Source organism: Carettochelys insculpta, chromosome 2, assembly GCF_033958435.1.
Source record: "Carettochelys insculpta isolate YL-2023 chromosome 2, ASM3395843v1, whole genome shotgun sequence".
NCBI lineage: Eukaryota > Metazoa > Chordata > Testudines > Carettochelyidae > Carettochelys > Carettochelys insculpta.
In genome coordinates, this window is record NC_134138.1 from 210,092,738 (window position 1) to 210,113,091 (window position 20,354).

The 20,354-nt window shown below is 45.9% G+C and overlaps 2 protein-coding genes across 8 annotated transcripts in view; one reads left to right on the top strand and one right to left on the bottom strand.

Moving 5' to 3' along the window:
- Positions 1-5,291, bottom strand: part of KAT2B (lysine acetyltransferase 2B) — a 62,263-nt gene extending 56,972 nt beyond the window's left edge. Inside the window, exon 1 of the mRNA XM_074984481.1 lies at positions 4,961-5,291. Coding sequence (XP_074840582.1) covers positions 4,961-5,191 — 231 coding nt within the window. The 5' untranslated portion in view covers positions 5,192-5,291. The remainder of the gene's footprint in view (positions 1-4,960) is intronic.
- A 184-nt stretch (positions 5,292-5,475) lies between these two features.
- Positions 5,476-20,354, top strand: part of PP2D1 (protein phosphatase 2C like domain containing 1) — a 31,395-nt gene continuing 16,516 nt past the window's right edge. Inside the window, exons 1-5 of one of the 7 annotated variants that reach the window (XM_074984488.1) lie at positions 5,494-5,814; positions 14,400-14,466; positions 14,597-14,714; positions 15,179-15,219; positions 16,221-16,308. In XM_074984488.1, the coding sequence (XP_074840589.1) occupies positions 16,259-16,308 (50 nt within the window). In that variant the 5' untranslated portion in view covers positions 5,494-5,814; positions 14,400-14,466; positions 14,597-14,714; positions 15,179-15,219; positions 16,221-16,258. Of the gene's footprint in view, positions 5,815-14,399; positions 14,467-14,596; positions 14,715-15,178; positions 15,220-16,220; positions 16,309-16,618; positions 16,832-20,354 lie in introns of all 7 variants that reach the window. The other 6 variants (XM_074984482.1, XM_074984484.1, XR_012644026.1 and 3 more) reach the window with 6 other exon arrangements.

Genomic DNA, 20,354 nt, shown 5'->3' on the forward strand with positions numbered 1-20,354 from the left:
ATAATTTTGATTGCTACTGGTGGTGCTTATCTACATATACCCGCCATATTGGTGTACCTAACAAAATTCATTCTAGTTTTTTTCCATCCACGGGTGGAACACTGGCCGGGAGTCTCCTGGAATCAGGCTCGATCTCCTAGAGATTCCTGCAGCCAAATCAAGAGATTGGCAGCTAGCAGGCCAGTGTGCAGTGCAGCCAAGGCAGACTCCACCCCACACTGCATTGGCCCTCTGCTGATCCTGGAACTGGTTCACACATCCCTGCAGCCCTTGCAAGCGGTGGAGCTGGGGGTCTCCACATGCTGCCTCTGCCTGCCAGCATCATCCCCACAACTCCCATTGGCCAGAAACAAGGAACCAGAACCAATGGGAAGCATGCAGGTGGTGCCTGAGGACAGGGCAGCATTGCACAGTGACACCTGCACCTCTCCCCGCAGGAACCACTGCTGGAGCCACCAGCTGCTTTTGGGGGTGGCACAGGGCAAGGGCGGTGGTAAGCCTGCCGTCAGCCCACTGTCCCACCACCTGGGAGCAAACTGACATCCTGAACCCCTGCCCAGTTCTGAACCCTCTCCCATACTCCAGCCTCCTCCCCCAGCCCTGATCCCCTCCTGCACCCAAACTCCCTCCCAGAGCCTGTACCCTGAACCTCCTCCTGTAGTCCAAACCCCTGCTCCAGGCTCATCCCAAACCCCCTCCTACATTCCAAACCCCTTGGCCTAAGACCAGAGCCTGCACCCCAATTCCCTGTACGTGGTAAAAGTGAGTGAGGATGGGGAAGTTGGGATTAGAGTGAGCAAGGCAGCACTCAAAGAAGGGGTGGGACAGGGCACAGACTCAGAGAAGGGGCAGGGAAAGAGATGGAACAAGGATATTTGGATTTTAGGTAAATCCTGGATAGCACTTAAATTCAAAAAGTGATCTTGTGCTTCAAAAAGGATGGCAACCACTGACTTACACTGACAGTGCTGCTATAAATCCTACAACACATACATAGTCTAAGCGACTGTATGGTACCAAACCCAAACTCCACGGGACACCAGTCGGAATTGTTACCTGTGGCAAGGATCTCAAACTTCTGTACTACTAGTGACTACTTTCACAAACTTAGCTTCTGAGTGCAGTTCCCCTACTTAAAAATTAAAAACATATTTTATACGTAATACTATTATAAATGCTATAGAGCTCCAGAGCAAAGGCTGATACATCATAACCCCAATAATAATCTTACAACCCGAGGGGTCAGGACCAGTGGTCCCTGAAAGCTGAGCACTTGTGCTACTGCTCAGGAGAAATTCAAATGCTGCCCAGCTGATTAGCAGAGCTTGCAGCTAGGATTTTGTTTCTACTGTGGTGCACATCTGCACATGCGTCAGTGCACATAACATCTGTATGCTGCACATGGATGAAAAAGGATCCCCAGTTTGAGAACCCCTGCACATTATTGTAATAATATATAAATAAGAAACTTAAAAATCTAGTTTCAAGATTTAGAAAACGTACACATACAAAAATAGTGCATACTCAAAGGCATTTATAGAGCTCCCAATGGGACTTGGTTCAGATCATGTGAAGGAACGTGTATAAAAAAGCCAGTGATTTTTCCTCCTTCTATCTTTACTAAATGCATATGAGTGCAAATCACACAGTGCTATTTTCATACCAGTGATTGCCAAGCTTGCATTCAAATGCTCAGTCTCATGCTGAGCTAAATAAATATTTATGAACTCATCCATATTTATAATACTGTCCATTTCAATGCACTACAAAACATGCCAATGTAAAGGACTTTTTTATAATTCATTTTAATTGTCTACTAGTTTGCCTTTCTAAAGTAAATCATGCGCTTCAGGTTTAAAGGTTATTTTTGTGGTTGTTTTTGTTTTTTAAAAAAGCCCTTCACACAGAAAACTTATTACAATTAATGAACAAAGGTGTTTTTTGTTTAAAAAATATTAATGTTGAGAATATGGTTATTTCTACCATTTTGTTTTCTTGTAAGAGTGCTTTGTCTGTCCTGTGCCCTGCCTCTCCTTTGTATCCTCCTTAAGGGACAGTCCTTTAAGAGCTTTCCTTTTTTGTCTCCACCAAAGGCCCTGCTAGCTCCCTGCAGAGTTTGCCAGTGTCTTTCAAAGATGAGTCAGAGGGCATCACTAGAGAGCAGCAGTAGTATGAACAACCGACTTCCAGAGGACCAAAGGCTGGAAGTAGAGCACTGTGGAAGTCTTTACACACAGCAACTCTTGTTAGCAGACAGGTCCACATGCTAGTCTTCCGTCATTCAACATTCTCACTTTCTATGATCCCTCCTGGGTTGTCATGTCACTTCAGACCTACCTAATATTCTCTCTTCCTACTTACAGCGCCTCAAAGGTTAAGATTCTAATAAATTCCATCTTGCTGACTGCTGTCATGCATTCCAGAGTGGGAAAGGAGAAAAATACAAGGACTAGAGAATGCCAAACATGCTGAGTGACAGGCACATTCCCTGCGCTCTCAGAGGTGAACAACTATACATAGATTTGCTCTTTTGTTACAGGATTCACATATGCTTACTGCATGAATGGGAACATTAATTACATACTTCTGTGATCCGAGTGCTTGTGAAATCAAACACAAAAATGAATCAAAAGTTGAGACATAAAGCAAGAAAATTCAAAGTTAACCTCTTCACTGTTGCAACTGCCCACAAACATTTCTTTTATAACCCAATCACTCTGATATCTAAAAATCTACCAACTATTTAGAAATAGGACTTCTCCCTTTCTTACCTGCCTAAAGAAGAAAAAGCTTAGTAAGTTCATAGGAACTACCCCCCACCTTTTCTTTTGTTTTGTCTTGCTTTGCTTTGCTTTGCTTTACCCACTTATGTTTGTAGGTAGGAGTGTTGTGTCAACAAATTATCCAGGGACAGCTAATCAGAGAAATTAAGGTAATTCTGAAAATGTTTATTTTGTGTTCATTCTTACAGGAATTCCATCTTCAATTTCAGCTTCTCCTGCATTCAAAAGTCTCTGACTCCCACTAGCAGTCAACATTTCCATCACTTTGGTGAAATACAGGTTTTACGAACAGCCATAGCTACTGAAGAAGCAATCTCCCAGCTAACTAAAACTAATCTGGCTACTCTTTTAAATTCTACTGAGATTAGTAGACTGTTAGGTTGTCCTATATACACCCAGAAGACTAAAAGTTGATTCCTGGTGTGTTCAAAAACTGCCAAGAAATTAAAATAAACACGACTTCTTTAGCATGACCTCACATGACATGAGACAAACATCCTGCTTTTAAAGGTTCCCTCAATACCAGGTAGTGTTACATATTCCTCCTTAATCCTGCCTCAATGCACTCACAAACAGGAACATTAACTTGACCCTGGCAATAAGGCTGACTGTTTTATAACTGCCCTGTATTTTCTCAGTTTTCTTTTTCATCTTCAGCTCAATATTTTCAGTATTGAAAATTATTTACATAAGCAAAATGCTCATCAGAAGTGCTGGGTTAAAGACTCCACAGTCTAAGGAAATTTATTTCTTGGTATAACCAAAGGCCGCAGCAGTCAACTTCCCCAATATGCCTAAACCATGAGCAGTAGGGGGTAAACTTTTGGGAGTGAGGAAGCGGCACTCACTTCTTTGCTTCTCTGCCAAGACTGCAGAGGACAGTGCCAAATCTAGCAGTGGCTTTTGTGATGCCAACAGCTCCCCACTAGGAACCCAGCTAAAACCAAAAACAGGCCTCCCTGCTCTCTGGGTAACAAATATTCTTTAAAAGATGAATAAAATGAAGCCCCAGTCTCAAAGCCTGTTTGAGTGAATGGACACAGTCTGGCCACTTTTCTCTAGAAGAAGAAAGGAAAGGAAAGGAACTTTAGGATGAGCCCTGGGAAATCTCCTCCGCCACTGGCTGCTTGGACTCCGACTTCCTCACTTTACTGATAATCCAGTAATACAATGTTTTTGTCAGCCAGAGGCCGCAGAAGCAACAAGGCGAAGTCCCCGCCCCCTTCAGCTGTCATCCTGTCAAAACAAAGGCGCTGCTGCCAAGCTCAGGGCCCCGGCGGCCAGGAGTGCAGCTGCGGATCCCAACACCCACCCGCCGCTGCGCCCTTCTCTCCCGTGCAGGGGCTGCAGCAAGCAAGGACATCCGCCAGGGCAGCACCTCTCGCAAACATGGGGAGATTCGCGGGGCTCAAAATAACAAGGCAACAGCGTCTGTCCCGCTGCCAAAGCCTGTGTTTACGAGGCAAGCAGCTGCAGCAGCATTTCACCAAACAAATAACACAGTAATGACAAGGCTGGTGTGTGCTGCTGGCCTCCATCGCCTCCTCGTCAAAAGCGTGCTCCTCCATCGCTCCCATAGCCCAGCCTCACTTCTTCAGCAAGGGGCGAGAGTCGCCCCTATCCCGCCCCACCCGCCTGAGGCCAAGCTCCCTCTTCCTGCTCTTCGGGCCGGAGGGAGGGGTTCTCCTGGCGGCCCGCTCTGCAACGCGAATGTCGCCCCACCACGCACAGGGGGCGCCGGAGGGGCCCCGCAGAGGGGCGGGCGCCTGGGAGCGCTTCCCGGGGCCGAGGGAGCGGGACTGGGGGTGCAGGGAGCGAGCGCCCAAGGCAGAGGGGGCGAGGTGCGGGGGTAGCCGCAGAAGCGGGCAGGAGGGCGGCAGGCGCTGAAGAGAAGTGGCCGGAGGGCGATGGGAGGCGCCCAAGGGTGCGGGCGGCTGGGGCTGCGCAGGGGAGACCGGGGCTGGCGGGCGGGGCCGGAGGAGGAGGGCTGCCCGGGCGGCTCCCACACACACCATTGCCCAGCTCCATTTTAGGGGCCTCTCTCTTTGCGCGAGGTTTAGCACCAAAGACAAACGCGCAGGGCGCAGCAGCTTCCGCGCTCCCCAGGCGGCCGGGGACACAGCCCAAGGCCGCCCCCAGGTGGCAGGGGCCGGACCTGGCCTCCCTCGCCGCGGTACCTTGCAGGCGGAGTAGACGCCCAGCTTCTCCAGCTTCTTTGCCCGGGGAGCGGACCGCAGCTGCGCCTTCTTCCCCGCGCCGCGGGCAGAGCCGGGCTCCCCACCGCCCCCGGGGCTCTCAGCGGCGGCGCGGGCCGGTCCGCAGGCAGCCAGCCCCCCCGCGGCCGGGGATCCCTGCTGCAGCCCGCCCGCCCCGCCGCCTCCCGCCCCGGCCCCGCCAGTCTCGGACATGCCGCCGCCGTCTCCGGCCCGGATCCCGGCAGGAGCCGCCCGTCCGGCAGCTCCCTCCGTGCCCGGCTCGGTGCGCCGAGCGCTAGACCCTCCCCTTCCCCGCTCCGCCGCCGGCTGCTCCCCGGGGGGAGGGACTGGCCGCGCCGCGGGCGGCCCCTCGGGAGGCGGGGAGCAGCAGCGGGCCGGGGCCGGGGAAGGCCGCCCCCTTCTGCCCCCGGCCTCGCACCTCGCGCCACACGGGGCCGCCCCCACACACCTCCTGGAGGGAGGCGCCGGCCCGCTAGGGGGGAGGCACTTGCTCAGCCTGGCCCGGCAGCCCGCTCGGTCCGGCAGTCCCCGCCCGCCAGGCGCGAGCGGCGTGCGCGCAATAGCGGCTGCTCCGTGTGGTGCTCCGCCGGAGCGCGCGGAGAGGCGGGAGCCCAGCCAGGAGCGGAGCCGTACCCCGCTGGGGCGGCTGCGCGGGAGCCTTGCCGGTGGCACACCCCGCCCCAGCGGGGCTCTCCCACTCCAGCCCAGGGCCTCCGGGACGCGGCCTCCGCCTCACCCCGGCTGCCGGAGCCACGCTCCTATTTCCACACGGCGGGCAAACCGAAAGTTCCGCCCAGCGGCCAAAGAAGGCGGCGGTGAGTAGCGCCGCCGTTTCTGACTCGACCGCCTCGGTTCGTAGCCACGCAGCCCCTCGGAATCTGCACCTCTCACGGGTCCGAAGGGCGCTTTGCAGCGGTTCGGGGTCGGGAAACACAGAGAGGCTGAAAATCACTGCCCTGCAAAAACACTGTGCTCTGCTGTGAGCCTGCTTTAGGGCTCTCTAGTAACCCCCACTATATCCAATACATACCACCCGCCCCGCTCAAATAGACAAATATATGGCAGGTGAAAATCCACATGAAAATAAGGGAAAAATCCTTATTAAAAATCAGGGTTTTTTTTTTCCTGGCAGAAAGCACCAGAATGGAGTTCCAGCACCTTTCGTCCATTAGAACACCAGAAAAATGTTCACTGCTGGTTTTGCAGCAGCAGGGAGACCAGGGCAGCAGCCCCTGCTGGTCCCACAAAAGTGCGGAGACCAGGGTAGCAGCCCCCACCGGTCACACAGCAGTGCAGAGACCAGGGCAGCAGGCCCTGCTGGTCCCGCAGCAGTGCGGAGACCAGCCAGCAGGCCCTGCTGGTCCTGCAGCAGTGTGGAGACCAGGGCAACAGCCCCCAGCAGTCCCGCAGCAGTGTGGAGACCAGGCCATTAAAATTGAACACCTTAGCCCCTGTGAGGAATCATCAGACCTGAGTTCCGGCGTTTTTTTTCCTAGAAAACAGCCCTGATTAAAATAAAGACTGAGTACACAACTGTAAGTTAACAGTAAACAGCTTTGGGAGCTTAATACTGTGATTATCACCAAAACTAGTATCACAAGCCCAGGAAATGGAGGGTTCAAGTTAACTCAGCCAGACTTGCAAGGCCCTGCACAGGACTGGATAGAATTTCTGTTGGTAGCAGGATGTCTTTTGAACACCACATCAGACCAATTCTGATATTTCAGGGAAAGTTCTTGGCATCAGTAAGTACTACCTTACTGATGTTGGGGGAATATCAGAAGGAGGAGCATAGGGGGCACATAGAGACACTGACTTCTATTTAGCAGTGCCAGAGCCTCAGGCTCCTCTGCCAGCATCTGTACATCAAAGAGGCAGTGTTGCCAGGAGTCTGGCTTTGGACTAGAATGCCCAGTTGAAAAGGGACCATGGTGACTCCGGTCTGCACTGCTGACCAGGCTGGTAAAAGTTTGGTGCAACATAGGTAAGGCAGGCTCTCTGCCAACCTCTGGCTCCACATGGCTCATGGAAGCAGCTGACATGCCCAGCTCCCAAGGCAGCGCTGGCCACAGGCAGTCCCAACAAAGGGTGGGGAGGGGAAGGCAAAAGGGACACTTACCCCAGGGCCTGACAATTCAAAGAGGACTGGGGCTCCTGGCTATTACTCCTTCAGTAGTGGTGGCAGCAGCCAGGAACCCAAGGCCTTTTAAATCACAGCTGCATGACACGTTCTACGCAGCTCTCAGGACTGGCTGCAGGCTGGGGTGGGGTGCATGCTGAGTATTGGCTGTCCCCAGTCTCATCTCTTCACCTGAGGCCCTGCCTCTTCTAGCAGCCCAGGGCCGGGTCCTCCCCCACCTTGCCCAGGGGCCCAGCCAGTCCATCAGCTGTCCTGGCCATAGAGACTGTGTTTTGCCTTGTCCCTGAGTGCTGGCTCCACAGGAACGGTGGCCAGTGGGATCTGCAGAGTTGGTGCCCACTGGCCCCTCTGCCTAGAAGCCAAACATGCTGGCTGTTTCTGGGAGCCACCTGAGGTAAGCTCTACCCTGAGCCCCCTCACACACCCAACCTCCTGCCCCAGGTCCGAATTCCCTCACACTCCCTAACTGCTGCCAAGATCCCACACCCTGATCCTCTGCACCAGTCCAGAGCTCCCTTCTGTATCCCAAACCCCTCATCTTCAGCCCAACCTCAGAGCCTATGTCCCTTCTTGAACTCCAACCTCCTGTTCCAGGCCTGAGCTTCCCTCCACTCCTTGGACATTTTGAACTCTCTCAGCCTCAAGCCCCCTCTGTACTCCAAACCTCTCATCCTTGCCTACACCCCCAGCAGAACCCTCACCCACTCCAACTCAAGACACTCCAAACTTCTGCCCAAGCCCAGTGAAAGTGCGTGAGCATGGGAGAGTGAGCAAAAAAAGAGGGAAGATGGAGCGCGCATGGGTGAGGCCTTGGTGAAGCAGGAGAGCCTCAGGGAAGGGGCAGGGATGGGACAGTTTTGTGGGATTAGAAAGTTGGCCGCCCCAAAGAGCCAACTAATGACAGCCATTAATACTTGTCAGCTTAACCATACTCCTAAATCATCTCTGCCCATCCTCCCATTAAAGTCTAATGCTACAAGCACCACAGATAAATCTTGTTCTGTACTGAGTTAGAAGCTGATTAAAACTGATATGTGAATGCAGAGGTTGTGCTAGTCCATAGCACCCTAGTACACACACATAACACATTAGAGAAAGCTAATGGGGGCCTCCTTCAGATGCTCTGGGACCTAAGTAATTTCTTAACTTGTGCTGCTGTAAGGCTTCTTGTGGAGCTGATCTATGCAAGCAGGAGAGAGTTCTCCCACCAACATAGCAGTGTCCAAACCAGCACTTTAGTCAGTGAAACTTAAGTCAGTCGGGGGGCGCTTCTTTCAGAACCCTGACCAAGAAGAGTTTTGCCAATGGAGATGTTAGTGTAGACAAAGCCTAAGCATGCAATTCCAAAAACTGGTGAGGAAACTGAGGCACAAAGAGGCCAAGTTGGAGGTTCTCAAAACCACCTACAAGAGTTCTGTGCCTAGCTCCCATTGTTTCAAAGGACATTAGGTGCCTAAGTATCTTTGAAGATTAGGGGCCCTAGCTCCCCAGGCTTCTTTGAACCTCTGCCCCTGCCCCCAGCACTCCCAAGTGAGTGGCAGGGACAGGCTTCATTTTTTTCAGTTTTTAGGTTTCACACCTGAAACGACTGACAGGCATCAAGTTTTAGGAGCTCTTTCCTCTTGACTTTGCTGCCTCTCTTGAATTTTCACCCACTTCTAGCACCAAACAACTATTTTGGGCTGTTCCAAACATGCCAGGCTTTGTAATGAGGAGGAAGTTTTGTGAAGGATGTACATTGGTTGTTTAAGGCAGCAGGAACCCCAGGAGTTCCCCACCTGGGGATTAACAAAAGACCAGCTAATGCTGCCAACTGCCACCTAAACAGTAAAGCTCTGCATCTTGTTGTGTTGATTAATTAAGCTGTTTTAAGTAGGACTATTAGTGACTTTAAAGTTATCACTGGCAGTTGGATGGTATATAGAGGTCAAAAGGTCAAATTTCAGCACTCTGCCTCACAAAGGTTGCTGACCCCTGGGCTATGCCCTTCATACATAACAAAGTGGTTGAAACCCAACTTGAATTGCAGAATTTAGAGTTTGGTGTGAGAACCTACAAATAGCTGTCCCATGATAACAATATCATAATATTAAATGCTGAAGTTAAGGTTCTGAGCATTTAACTTGGTTTTCAATTCTTTGATGTGTGTGTGGAAAGAGATAGCATTGGTGCTCAGGTGAATAATCCCAGGATGATGTATAACTGCTGTAGTGGTATGGATCTACTTGTTTGCACTCAGCACTTGTAGGTTCAGGGCCTAGCTGATTACGACAAAGAGTAATGTAAAACTCACCATGCACAAAGTGCTACAAAATAAATGAAGGGAAAGGGAGGAAATTACAACTTTTTCAATTCTAGTAATTATAAGTGATACTTAGGTGGTACTACATTTTCTGACAAATATGTGATATTCAAGTTAACAGAGTCCTATTAAGATGGCGGGTGAAATCCTATTAATTTAGTACCAGGTAACACAGAATACCAATAGATTACATGGATATCTGTTAAAGTTGTTTTTCTTTTACAAATTGTAGAAGAAATTGTTGTAATTTCAAATTGTTGTAATTTTAGGGGTTTTTTTTCTCTGATGTATAACATGTTTTATACAAATAATTCTTATCTATTGTGTTAACAAACACCATGTTAGATCACTGAAAGACAATTTTTAAGTGCATTTACATTTCTCTGTTTTTTGTTTTCCTCTGAACTACATTAGTCAATTTCAATTTGAGGTTCTCTATTACATTGTTTAGGTTGCACACACTTCAGTGAAATGTTTATTTCTTAAAAATGAATTTTTCCATTGAAATATTAAGATTCCTGAGCCCATTTCTTTTAGATGTAGGCTATGTCGAAGCACTTTTTTTCTTCTTCTCAAATACAAGTTTCTCATTCAAATCAGACATCTTTGGTTTACTCTCAGTCTGCAAATTGAGTTTGAAAAATGCGTTGTCTGGCTCAATCCTGCAAACATGTATACACTTAACTTTACACAAGTGAGTATTCTCATTCACTTCAACAAGACAGCACTTGCAGGACCCAGGCCTATGTGAATTGCCACTTCAATCTATTTGTCATAGTCCTAAAAAGCCTTAAGTGATTTTTTTTTCAATCTAAAATAAAAGCAAAGATGAAAAATGTTATGAGGTACTGCTTTTTATGAAGTGTTTGTTACTTTATCTAGCATATTTATATTCTGTATATCACACTCATTTAAGTTTTGTTACAGGAACGTTAGTTATATTTCAATGTCACAAGTAAATAAAATATGATAGGATATTGGTTATTATGGTTTGAAAGAACACTTTTATTGTTCCTCCTTCTTCTTTCCTCTAGAGTGTGGAAATCTTACAACACCCATATCTTTTTACTTATTGCTTAATAGACGAGAGTAATTTACCCGCCTGTGGTTAGGGAGACAGTTACTATAGTAACAGTTGCAAACACCAATGTCACTACAAATGCAGAAGTACTACTTAGTGTTACAGAAAGGAATGGATGCAAAAGAAAACCCTTTATCGGTGATAGGTAAGCTTTATTATTTTAGATTCAATAACAAAAACAATAAATGTGGTATTATATTCCTTATCTTCATTCAAATAGTCTATTGAAATATTCATTAAATATTCATTAAAGCCTGACACAAATTTGTATTAATCTGGTAAAATGGGTAACATCCAGTATGTGCCCATCTGTCTCCAGCCACTACATTGGCATCTGTAAAATACAAGGGGGAGTCACTTTCTTACAAACACTGGGCTAGGCCTTCAGCTGGTGTCATAACTCTAATGAAGTCAATATTGCTATGATATTATGAAGTTCCATATTGTGTCTCAGTGTCCTCTGCTATTCAGTGTGCTTAATTTAATAGGATAAAACTGCAGTCTATAAACTCAATTTGGGGACTATAAACAAACTAGTTAATTGAGTGATAAATTCAAGGGCCAGAATAATAGAAATGTAGGACAGGAAGGGACCTCAGTAAGTCATCCAATCCAGTTTCCTGCACTGAGGTAGGACTAAGAAGGAGCCATTGTGATCATCTAGGCCGGGGTCAGCAACCTTTCTGAGGCAGAATGCTGAAATTTGACCTTGTGACCTCTACATACAGTCCAAGTGTCAGTGATCCTTTTTAAAGTCACTAATAGTCCTATTTACAACTGCTTCATTAATAAATAAATTAAGATGCAGAGTGGGGTGGGGGTGGGGCCTTGGGGAAATGGGTGGAGAAGGGGTAGAGCTTGGGGCAAAGCCTGAGGTCAAGTACCCATCCAGTACATTGGAAAGTTGGCACCTGTGAGCAAATGTGTAACTTTACTTATGTGACTAGTCCCATTGTTCCCCTTGAGGCCAGACATATACCTTAAGTTAAGCATGTGTGTTAGCATTTGATGTACCAGGGCTTATATTAGAGCTAGCTGAAGTAAAAAGCAATACTGTATGCATTTATTTTTTGTCACTTGTGTAAGAAGACAGGACTCTGAATAGATCCAGGGATCAGATTTGAAGAGCAAGAATGTTTTGTTACATCAGCATTTCCTAATTTTATTTGGCCACAGAACCCTTTTGAACTCAAAAGAATTTTATGATTCCCTAATCACAGTCTTATATATGGCTTAAACCCTCTCAGCCCCAAACCCGCCCTCCCCATCCCCAGGATTAACTTGCCTCGGCCCCAAACTGGCCCCAGGACTAACCCACACACCCAAAGAGGTCCCCAGCCTAATCCCACCTGAACAAACTCTGCCTGAGTTAGCTCATCCCATTACCTTATCCAACATCGTGGACAAACCTACCTTAGCCACTGCTGTTCCTCCGACTCTAGTCCCAATGGCCCGATTTCATTGCCCGCCCTATGGCAACACAAGAGGCCAATCACAGCCAATAAAAGATGAGAACAACACAGCAACCACAGGACCTGTCTGGTTCTCCTTCCAGATAGCCATTCGTTTGCCATGCCCCACCCCCTTTGCTCACATGCAAGCTACTTTGCGAGTGAGGGGATTTCTGTGGCTCCCTGCCCTGCCATTGTTGAAATGATGGAACTAAATTCAGTTGGTTTAATGGCTGGATCTCTCCTGCTACCCCACCAGCTGTTAAACCAATTAAATTTAGTTCTATTGGTTCAGAAGGAAGTTGCAAAGGAATCATCAGTGGCAAGCATCTAGAGCTGCAAATGACTCCTTAGAGATGCAAGTTTTCAACCACTGATCATTTTCTTTCAGAACCCTTATTTTCACTTCATGGAACCTCAGCATTCAATGAAACACCATTTGGGAAACACTGTGTTACATAGTCGTTTGTCAGAAGTGAGCCCCGTTTTTCAACTGTTTGCCCTGCTAAGGAGCCCAAGTTAACAATAAGATTTGGAGCTATCTTCTATTCATTTACCTTCTTGACAGATTTGTTTTTCCCAATTTTTTATTAATTTTTTAAAGTAATGACTGATAAATAGAAAGAGAGAGAAGATGATAAGGACAATAATTCCTGTGCTATTTTAGTAACATAAAATACAGGGAAATTATGAAGTGCAATGTAGTTTGTATTTAGTGTTTACACAGAATACAATCTTACTGATTTCAGTAAGAATTTTGACTTCGCAAAACTGCCTTATAAAATTAGCTACTTTGTAGAAGCTCGTTTTAGGAGATACTTAGTTAAATACAATGAAAATTTGAGAGCATGATTAAGGTCTTGCTAGCGGCAGAACTGCATTAAATTATTCTCTCCCCATTCTGCCACTACTGTTCTATGACAAGTTCATTATTAGTTGGTACCATTGATACACCTCACATCTTCTTCACCTTCTACTGCTCTGAACAGTTCATTGTCGGCTGCACCTCTAAAGTGTCCTGCAACATGCAGGCCCTCCTGACTTCTCGGCACTTTTCCTGGCCCCATCTCAGCAGTCTGCTTGTCTGCACTGATGTTCTTCCTCTCTTAGTACTTCCTAGCATATATGCAGTACCATGGCAACTCCATGCATGCCAGTGATGGTGGGAGAGATAGGGTATCCCGGTCACTGACATTTGCCATTGTGACATCTAGATTTTTTCTGACCCAGATCAGATAACAGGGAGTTAAAATGCTGTAGCCAGGCTATTCTAACACTCCTTCTATTGCTGCCTGTATTGGAACTTCATGATTGGTTTTACAGTGCTGTGAAAGAAAGCAAAATATTAAGGTAGGCACAAACACTTCCAACAGATGCATGCAGTTTCCCTATGAAAACATGTATGCCTTGGTCTGCAACGGTCAAGGAAGAGCCTTAAGATTTTCCTGTTTATACCTCTGGGTGGATGCCCTTCTGATTTGCTGCAACATTTGTAGATCAAATTAACATGGCTGCAGCCTGCACTGGTACAAACACACCAGTGCAAGCTGCAACAGTGCAGTGTATACAAAAAAGGCATTCTGGTTTTGGCACACAGAGCGTACCTTGTCCATGGTATAGCTCAGGGGTCTGCAAACGAAGTAGTGAAAAGAGCCATTTTTTTCATGTTCAGTTACAAATCCATACTTCAAGAGCCACAATGCAGGTGAATAGGAGACAGTCCATAATAAATAAGGTCAAAATGTACTTTTTGTCACCCCTATTTTAAGAACAGCGTGCACAATGATTTGTATCAGAAAGTTAAGTTATCTCCATCTCCAGGCTTTACCCTCCTCAACCCCCCAAACTGCCCCCAACCCCAGCTTTAACCCCTTCAACTCTAAACCACGCCTGCAGCTCCAGGATTTACCTGCTTCAGCTGATGAGCTCCATGCACTACCACTGCTTCCCCCTGCCACCTTTTTCTCAGTGCAGTCATACAGCTCTGGCAGGGCAGGCTCAGTCACCCCGACCCCAGCTCTTCTGCAGGCCGACTTCCCACATGTGGAGCCCTGCCAGCTTCCTCTTCCAGGGCTCCCTGCCCTGCTGGCTTCTCCCAGCCACGCTGACTGTTCAGTGGCTCTAAAGGCTGCCGCCAGTCAAACAAAACAACTAAGTGGCAGCAGCCTCCGAAGTCACAAGTGGAGTCAGTGGTGGCAGCGTTTGGAGCCGGAAGCAGCTTCTTAAAGAGCCGCATGTGGCTCTGGATCCACAGGTTGCTGACTCTTGCATAGCTGTTACTGCAAGGATTACAGGTTTGCACGTTAACTAGTCTCTGCTTAGAGAGATAGCAATGTTAGTCTGTAGCTTCACAAAAACAAACAAACAAAAACATCAACAACTAGCAGTCCTGTAGCATCTTAAAGACTAACAGTTTTATTTTTTAGGTATGAGCTTTCATGGGTAAGCTCACGGGCATAGCTTCCTAAAGCAGGTGTATAATACCTATGGTAGGTAAGTCTACCCTCGCAGCACTTCTGTTTGGTTCCATTGCCCACTTGAATGGGTCTGCTCTTGATGTAGAATTGCATGGCTGTCCTAAGGGACTGAGATGACGCCCTTTTATAATCTCACACTTGCAAAGGCGACGGTGGAAACTTTGCAGCAACCACTGAGGCTGCTGCCATTTTAAGACAGTGGAATGGAGTGCCAGGCAATATAATGAGCACCATCAGCACTCAGTGCTGTACTCCAGGAGGCAAGTAAGGAGCTTCATTATGTTCATTCATTTATATTATAATTATTCTTTTAAAAATTCTTCTTTTGCTTCATAGGTAGATGCATGGCTTCTGTCTCTTATATTTGTCTCTAGGAGCCAGAAATGAGAGTGTCGGGTCTCAAGGTCCATTAGGCCAGTCATATTCCCCTGTCCCTCTTCCCATAGGTACTACTGTGACCCAGTTTGGAGGTAACATTGCTCCGGGATATCCAGGAATGGGTGTTAATCAGAATGTGCTAGAACGTTATTTCAATTTGTTTGGGAAAGACACAATGCAGTGTTCTTGTCCAGCCCCTAACTAATATTCCCTTTTCTATAGTCTCCCCTTTTTGGATGCTCTGAGTCTGTGCATGAACTCTGCACCCATCCCACAGTGATGTTAGTTCCCTTCTAGAAGGTTTATGGTGTGGTTTCTGTGCTGACTAACAAGGGATTTTTGTCTTTCAGGTGAATTTATACGTTGGTTTTAGAAGTATTCACTACAGCTTGTATCCAATTTACTTGACAATAAACTTGTGGCTCTTCAATGCTTCTTTTTTGGAACTGAGGTCTGGAGGTAGCTAGCTGGGTTGCACCAAGACCAGAGTAATGCTGTCTTGAGTGCTTTTGGGCCTGCAAACAGCTGGTGAGGGAATAGCTTGACAAGCAAAAGAGGGCAGTCAGAGCTGTCAGAGCTGAGGGATAGGGCAGGAGCACAGTGTACTTGCAGTAAGTGACCCATTGTCCTCATTGCAGCCACTGTGCCAGCCCCTGCTGTATATACTGGTCCTACAGTGGAGAAAGAAAACACAGAGGTGGTGAATAGAGCCCTGAACAGATACATAATTTTTATCTGCATCTGCAAAAATGATCCATGGATATCTGGATACCCATGGGTATAAAGCATGTATCTGCAAATGTGCACCCGTATCCACATCTATATCTGAAAAAACGAGCCCCAGATGTCTACCCACATTCACAGCTGTGGGTGCGGATACTCGCAGATATGCACGGATTTGCAGGGCTTTGCTTATCGATGCTCAGAGGAAAAGCCGTACCTGTGATGCTGCGAATACTAGTTCCCCCAGGCAGCACTTGGGTGGCTACAAGGCATGTGACAAGCATGCTAGAGTTGTAATGGTCCTGGGAACATCGGGATTCTCTAGTGCAAACAATTCTCTTTGCGAGCCACTTCCAGCCTGTCCCTGTATTACATGTGGAGAGAACAGAGAACTAGTCAGAAGGAAAGTGGAAGACCTGACGTCACTGAGACAGCACAAGCAGCATGCTCACACTGTTGGCAAGTCCAAGTGGAGGGGCAAGGAGGGAGGGGACCAGGAGGAGCATGCTCTGGGAGTAAGTGTGAGACAGAGAAGGAAAAGACGATTGAGAAAGACAAGGAGGAGAGAGGGAGACAGGAAAAAGATGAAAAACAGTGGGTGAGGTGAATGATGAATGAATCTTTGTTCAGATAGAATTTGCCACACTGTAACCTTAACGGTGAAAAAAGATGTTGGATGATATTGTGATGACATTTTCCAGGAGACTATGACCTCAGAGACACATCATCTTCACGTTGTATGTGCTACCCAGCAAAGGTAAGTCATACAACTGCCTTTTCTGCCTCCATCATAGTATTGTTTATATTAATGATTGCCTGCTAGTGCCCACATGCATAGGAGAGGTTTCTGAGCAAGCTCTGGGAAAAAAGACCTCTGCCCCAGAGAGTTTCCACTTAAGGTGATGGCTATGATAGGTAAGAGAGGAAGGAGAACATCCCAGAGAAAAGAGAGAAATGACATGGTAAGGAAAGATGTTCATACAGCTCTTTCATTTGAGGGCTGCATCCTTAATGATTACATTTTACTCTTCATTACAAATCAGATTTTTGATCTTCTCTTTATTTAGTGGCATGTACACAAATTAGAAAACAAGTGATTCACATGTCGCCTGATTCAACTGCATTCTAGCCAAATGTAGCATAGCAGTGGCAGATAAAGACCGCTTCAAAACAATGCCCAGAACAACTATATTTACTGCGGTGCATTGTGCAATATTAGCCTGTAACTTCAGGCAATGGCCTACAATCTTATGTCCTGACAGCGTGCAACACTTACACATGTAAGTAGCTTTGCTTATATGAGTAGTCCGACAGAAGCCAAATATACTATGTTGTATAATAATAACTTTTGAACCAAGATTTAATTCATGGGATCTGAAACATGAACTGCTTAGAAAATGTTGTTTTGTTTCTGCCCTTTTGCTGCTCTTTGATAATGACCTGACTTTTTCTTCCTCACCAGTTTAAGGTGTTGTTTTTCTCTGCTTAAGTTTTGTGTTTAAGTGCACCAGCAGTATTAGGTCTTGTCTCTTCATTTCTTGTTTTGAGCCATGGAGTTGCAGAGATATCACAATAGCCTGGAACCTTAAGTTTTCTCATTGCTCTCCTGCGCAGTTTAGGGCTTAGAAAGTAGTAACTCAGTTTTAGTATATTGTGATGTCACTATTTCCCTGTAGTTCTTCAGCCCTAGAGCAGAAATAGGGAAGTCAAGAGCTTATAACTCTGATGTGGAAAAAATGGGGGGAAATGAGTCAATCTTCATACATCAGTAAAGATAGTAGAACCTCCACAATTGCCATATGGACACACTTATTGTGGCATCAGCATGTCCACACCAGTGAAACTATACTTGTTTAATTATACCAGAGTAATGAGTACTATTTTCCTGTGTGGACAAACCCTAAAGCTATATCTACAGGGCAGAACTATTTTGGAATACCTCGGTATCCTGAAATAGCTACTCTGTGTCTTTGAAAAATGCCTGTTATTTCAAAACATTTGAAGTAACAGGGTGCTATTTTGGCATCTCTGTACTCCTCATGGCAGGAAAAGTAGAGGATACTTTAAAATAACTCATTATTTCAACATTTGGTGCTGTTTAGGCCAAAGTAGCCTATTTTAAAATAAGGTATGGCTTATTTCAAGTGTAGGGTGCCATGTAGGTGTGGCCTAACTGTGCCCACCAGTGGGAAAGGACTGATTGAAGTAAATTAATTTAAAAATGATTTTGGTTGATCAAACCATTAAACTAACCAAGACTGAAAAATACTGTATCCTTTATTTAGCTTGGAAATGCCTCCCACTTATATCAGGTCTTTTTTTATATCACCCCTATTTTTCGATCTTTCAGTTCAAAATATGCAAACGGCAACAGAACATGCAGGGAGTCCCATAATCACAGAATCTGAACACCTTTTTCATGTATGCATAATGCCAATCTACAAATGGGTGTCCGTAGGGATCAACCTGGGATCTCTGGAATGAAATACATTCGTATTTTAGTTGCTATTGCCTGAGCTAAGCAACACTGCTGTGTTAGTCCAGGCCAGAGAGTCCCAAGCCATCTATCATTGTAGGCCACCTATGCCACTCTCTATATGTTATGCGGGCCACAGCTCCCCTCCCCCATGCTCCCATGTACACATTCTCTCACTCTATGGCTATGTCTACACTAAAGAATTTTGTTGACAAAACTCGCTGAGCGTCCACTCAGAGTTCTATTGACAGACTTCTGCCTCCCTCCCCACGAGACAGAATGCCTTTCTCAACAGAATCTGTCAACAAAAAGGCCATGTGGAAACTCCAGGGCATCCTCTGTTGAGAGAGCAGCCAGGCAGTCTGTCAATAGAGTGATCCACTTTTGTGCGTGGCTGCAATCTGGTGACAAAATTTTGTTGGAAGATATCCTCTGACAGTAACTTCTGTTGACAGATCACTGTAGCGTAGATGTAGCTTCTCTGTATGGCCCTGAGAGTGTCACATGGGCCAAGCTGTGTGCTGATTGGGCTGTGAGGCTGAGAACTATTAGCCAAGGATCATGAATTTCTAAGGCTGTGTCTGCACAGTAGCATTATTTCAGAATAAGCTATTCTGGAAGAGATTTTCCAGAATAGCTTATTCTAAAATAGCGCATCTGCACACAAAATGCATTTTGAAGTAGTGCTCAGCTATTTTGAAATACAGCATCCATACACAATAGAGCCTGTTTCAAAATAGAGCTTTTGGATGCATGAAAGCTTATTTCGAAATAGCCCCTATTCCCTGTCTACACAGCTCCTGTTTTGAAATATCTGTTTTTAAATAGGTGCTATTCCTGGTGGAATGAGGTTTATCAAATTCAAAATAAGGTGTCTGCTATTTTGAACTTATTTCAAAATGGCAGTTGCATTTTGTAGACGCTTGCAAAGTTATTTCAGAATATCAGCCATTATTCCAAATAACTTGGCTGTGTAGACATCCTAAGGGGACCAGCTGTTACCAGAGGGAGACAGAACACCACTTCTAGCAAGCTGGCATTACACGTGCACTTGTTTCCTCTGCATTAAGGCAGTACAGTATTTTTAGAGACGCTTGCTTTGCATATTTCAGAGAGACATCGCCTCCCTCGTACAAATTGCTCCTGCAGTCTGAGAGCAAAAATTACTGGTCTGTCACTTTGTGCAAGGACAACATGTACTATGATGTTACAAACGTGTTGAGTATTTGCCAATATCATAGTATATGCTGCTGACCACAAATGGGCAGAGTCACTGTATAACTTTTTAAATGATTTTTTCCTGCCTCAAACTAATCAGAGGCATGAGGTTAAATGAGGCATCTTAAATGTATTGCAGGATTTTTACCAAAGGAAAAAAAACAACTCTCCTGTGACTAACTAAATCAGCAGAAGAGATTTTGTTTGACCAACCCACATTCTTCAGAAAATACCCACGTCTTTCAGGAACCAAGCAGAATAATTACCAGCTTGGTACCAGGGAACTATAGACAGCAGTGCTAATTGCCAAGTAGATCCCTCAGGCCTGTAATGGCTTGGCTTTACCCCATTTAAAGGACCATCCCCCGAATGGCACTGTGGGGAAAAAAGCTCCTACAGGAGGGTAGCCCTGCATTTTGGGGTAAGAATTGTTGACAAAGACATTACTTTGCTGGTGGGTCTCTTCCTACTGTATTACAAGGACATATTGAAAAATTAAGTCTGTAACTGGAGTTACAGTGAAAACTGTTTTGTGGTTTTCCCTATAACAAACAATACATTTCTCTCTTATATGTACACATGTACTAATGCATACAAACACAGCATGTACTGTATGTGTATTTGCTAGATAGAATGCTCTATACTGTAATGAGCTGTGCCACACACAGCACTTCTAAGTTCTTATACCAGTACAGTATCTAAAGCCCTCCTACACACAAATTGACTTATTTATCTACAAAGAGGGAATGCTGTACAAGTAGGTGTAATGTAAGCACAGGAGGGAGTTTACATCCTTTGTAATATCACCTGCATTATTTCTTAGCCATTAAATATTACAAGCAGAGGTGGTAGTGCCATCTATAGATAATGTTGAATAGTAACAGAGAGGGAGCCGTGTTAGTCTATATACTATCAAAACAAAAAAGCAGTCAAGTAGCACTTTAAAGACTAATAAAATAATTTAGTAGGTGAGCTTTCATGGGACAGACCCACTTCATCAGACCATAGCCATACCAGAACAGACTCAATATTTAAGTTTGATTTGTCCTCCTTGATTACTGTTTTTGGTTCTCTGTACCTTAAATATTGAGTCTGTTCTGGTATGGCTA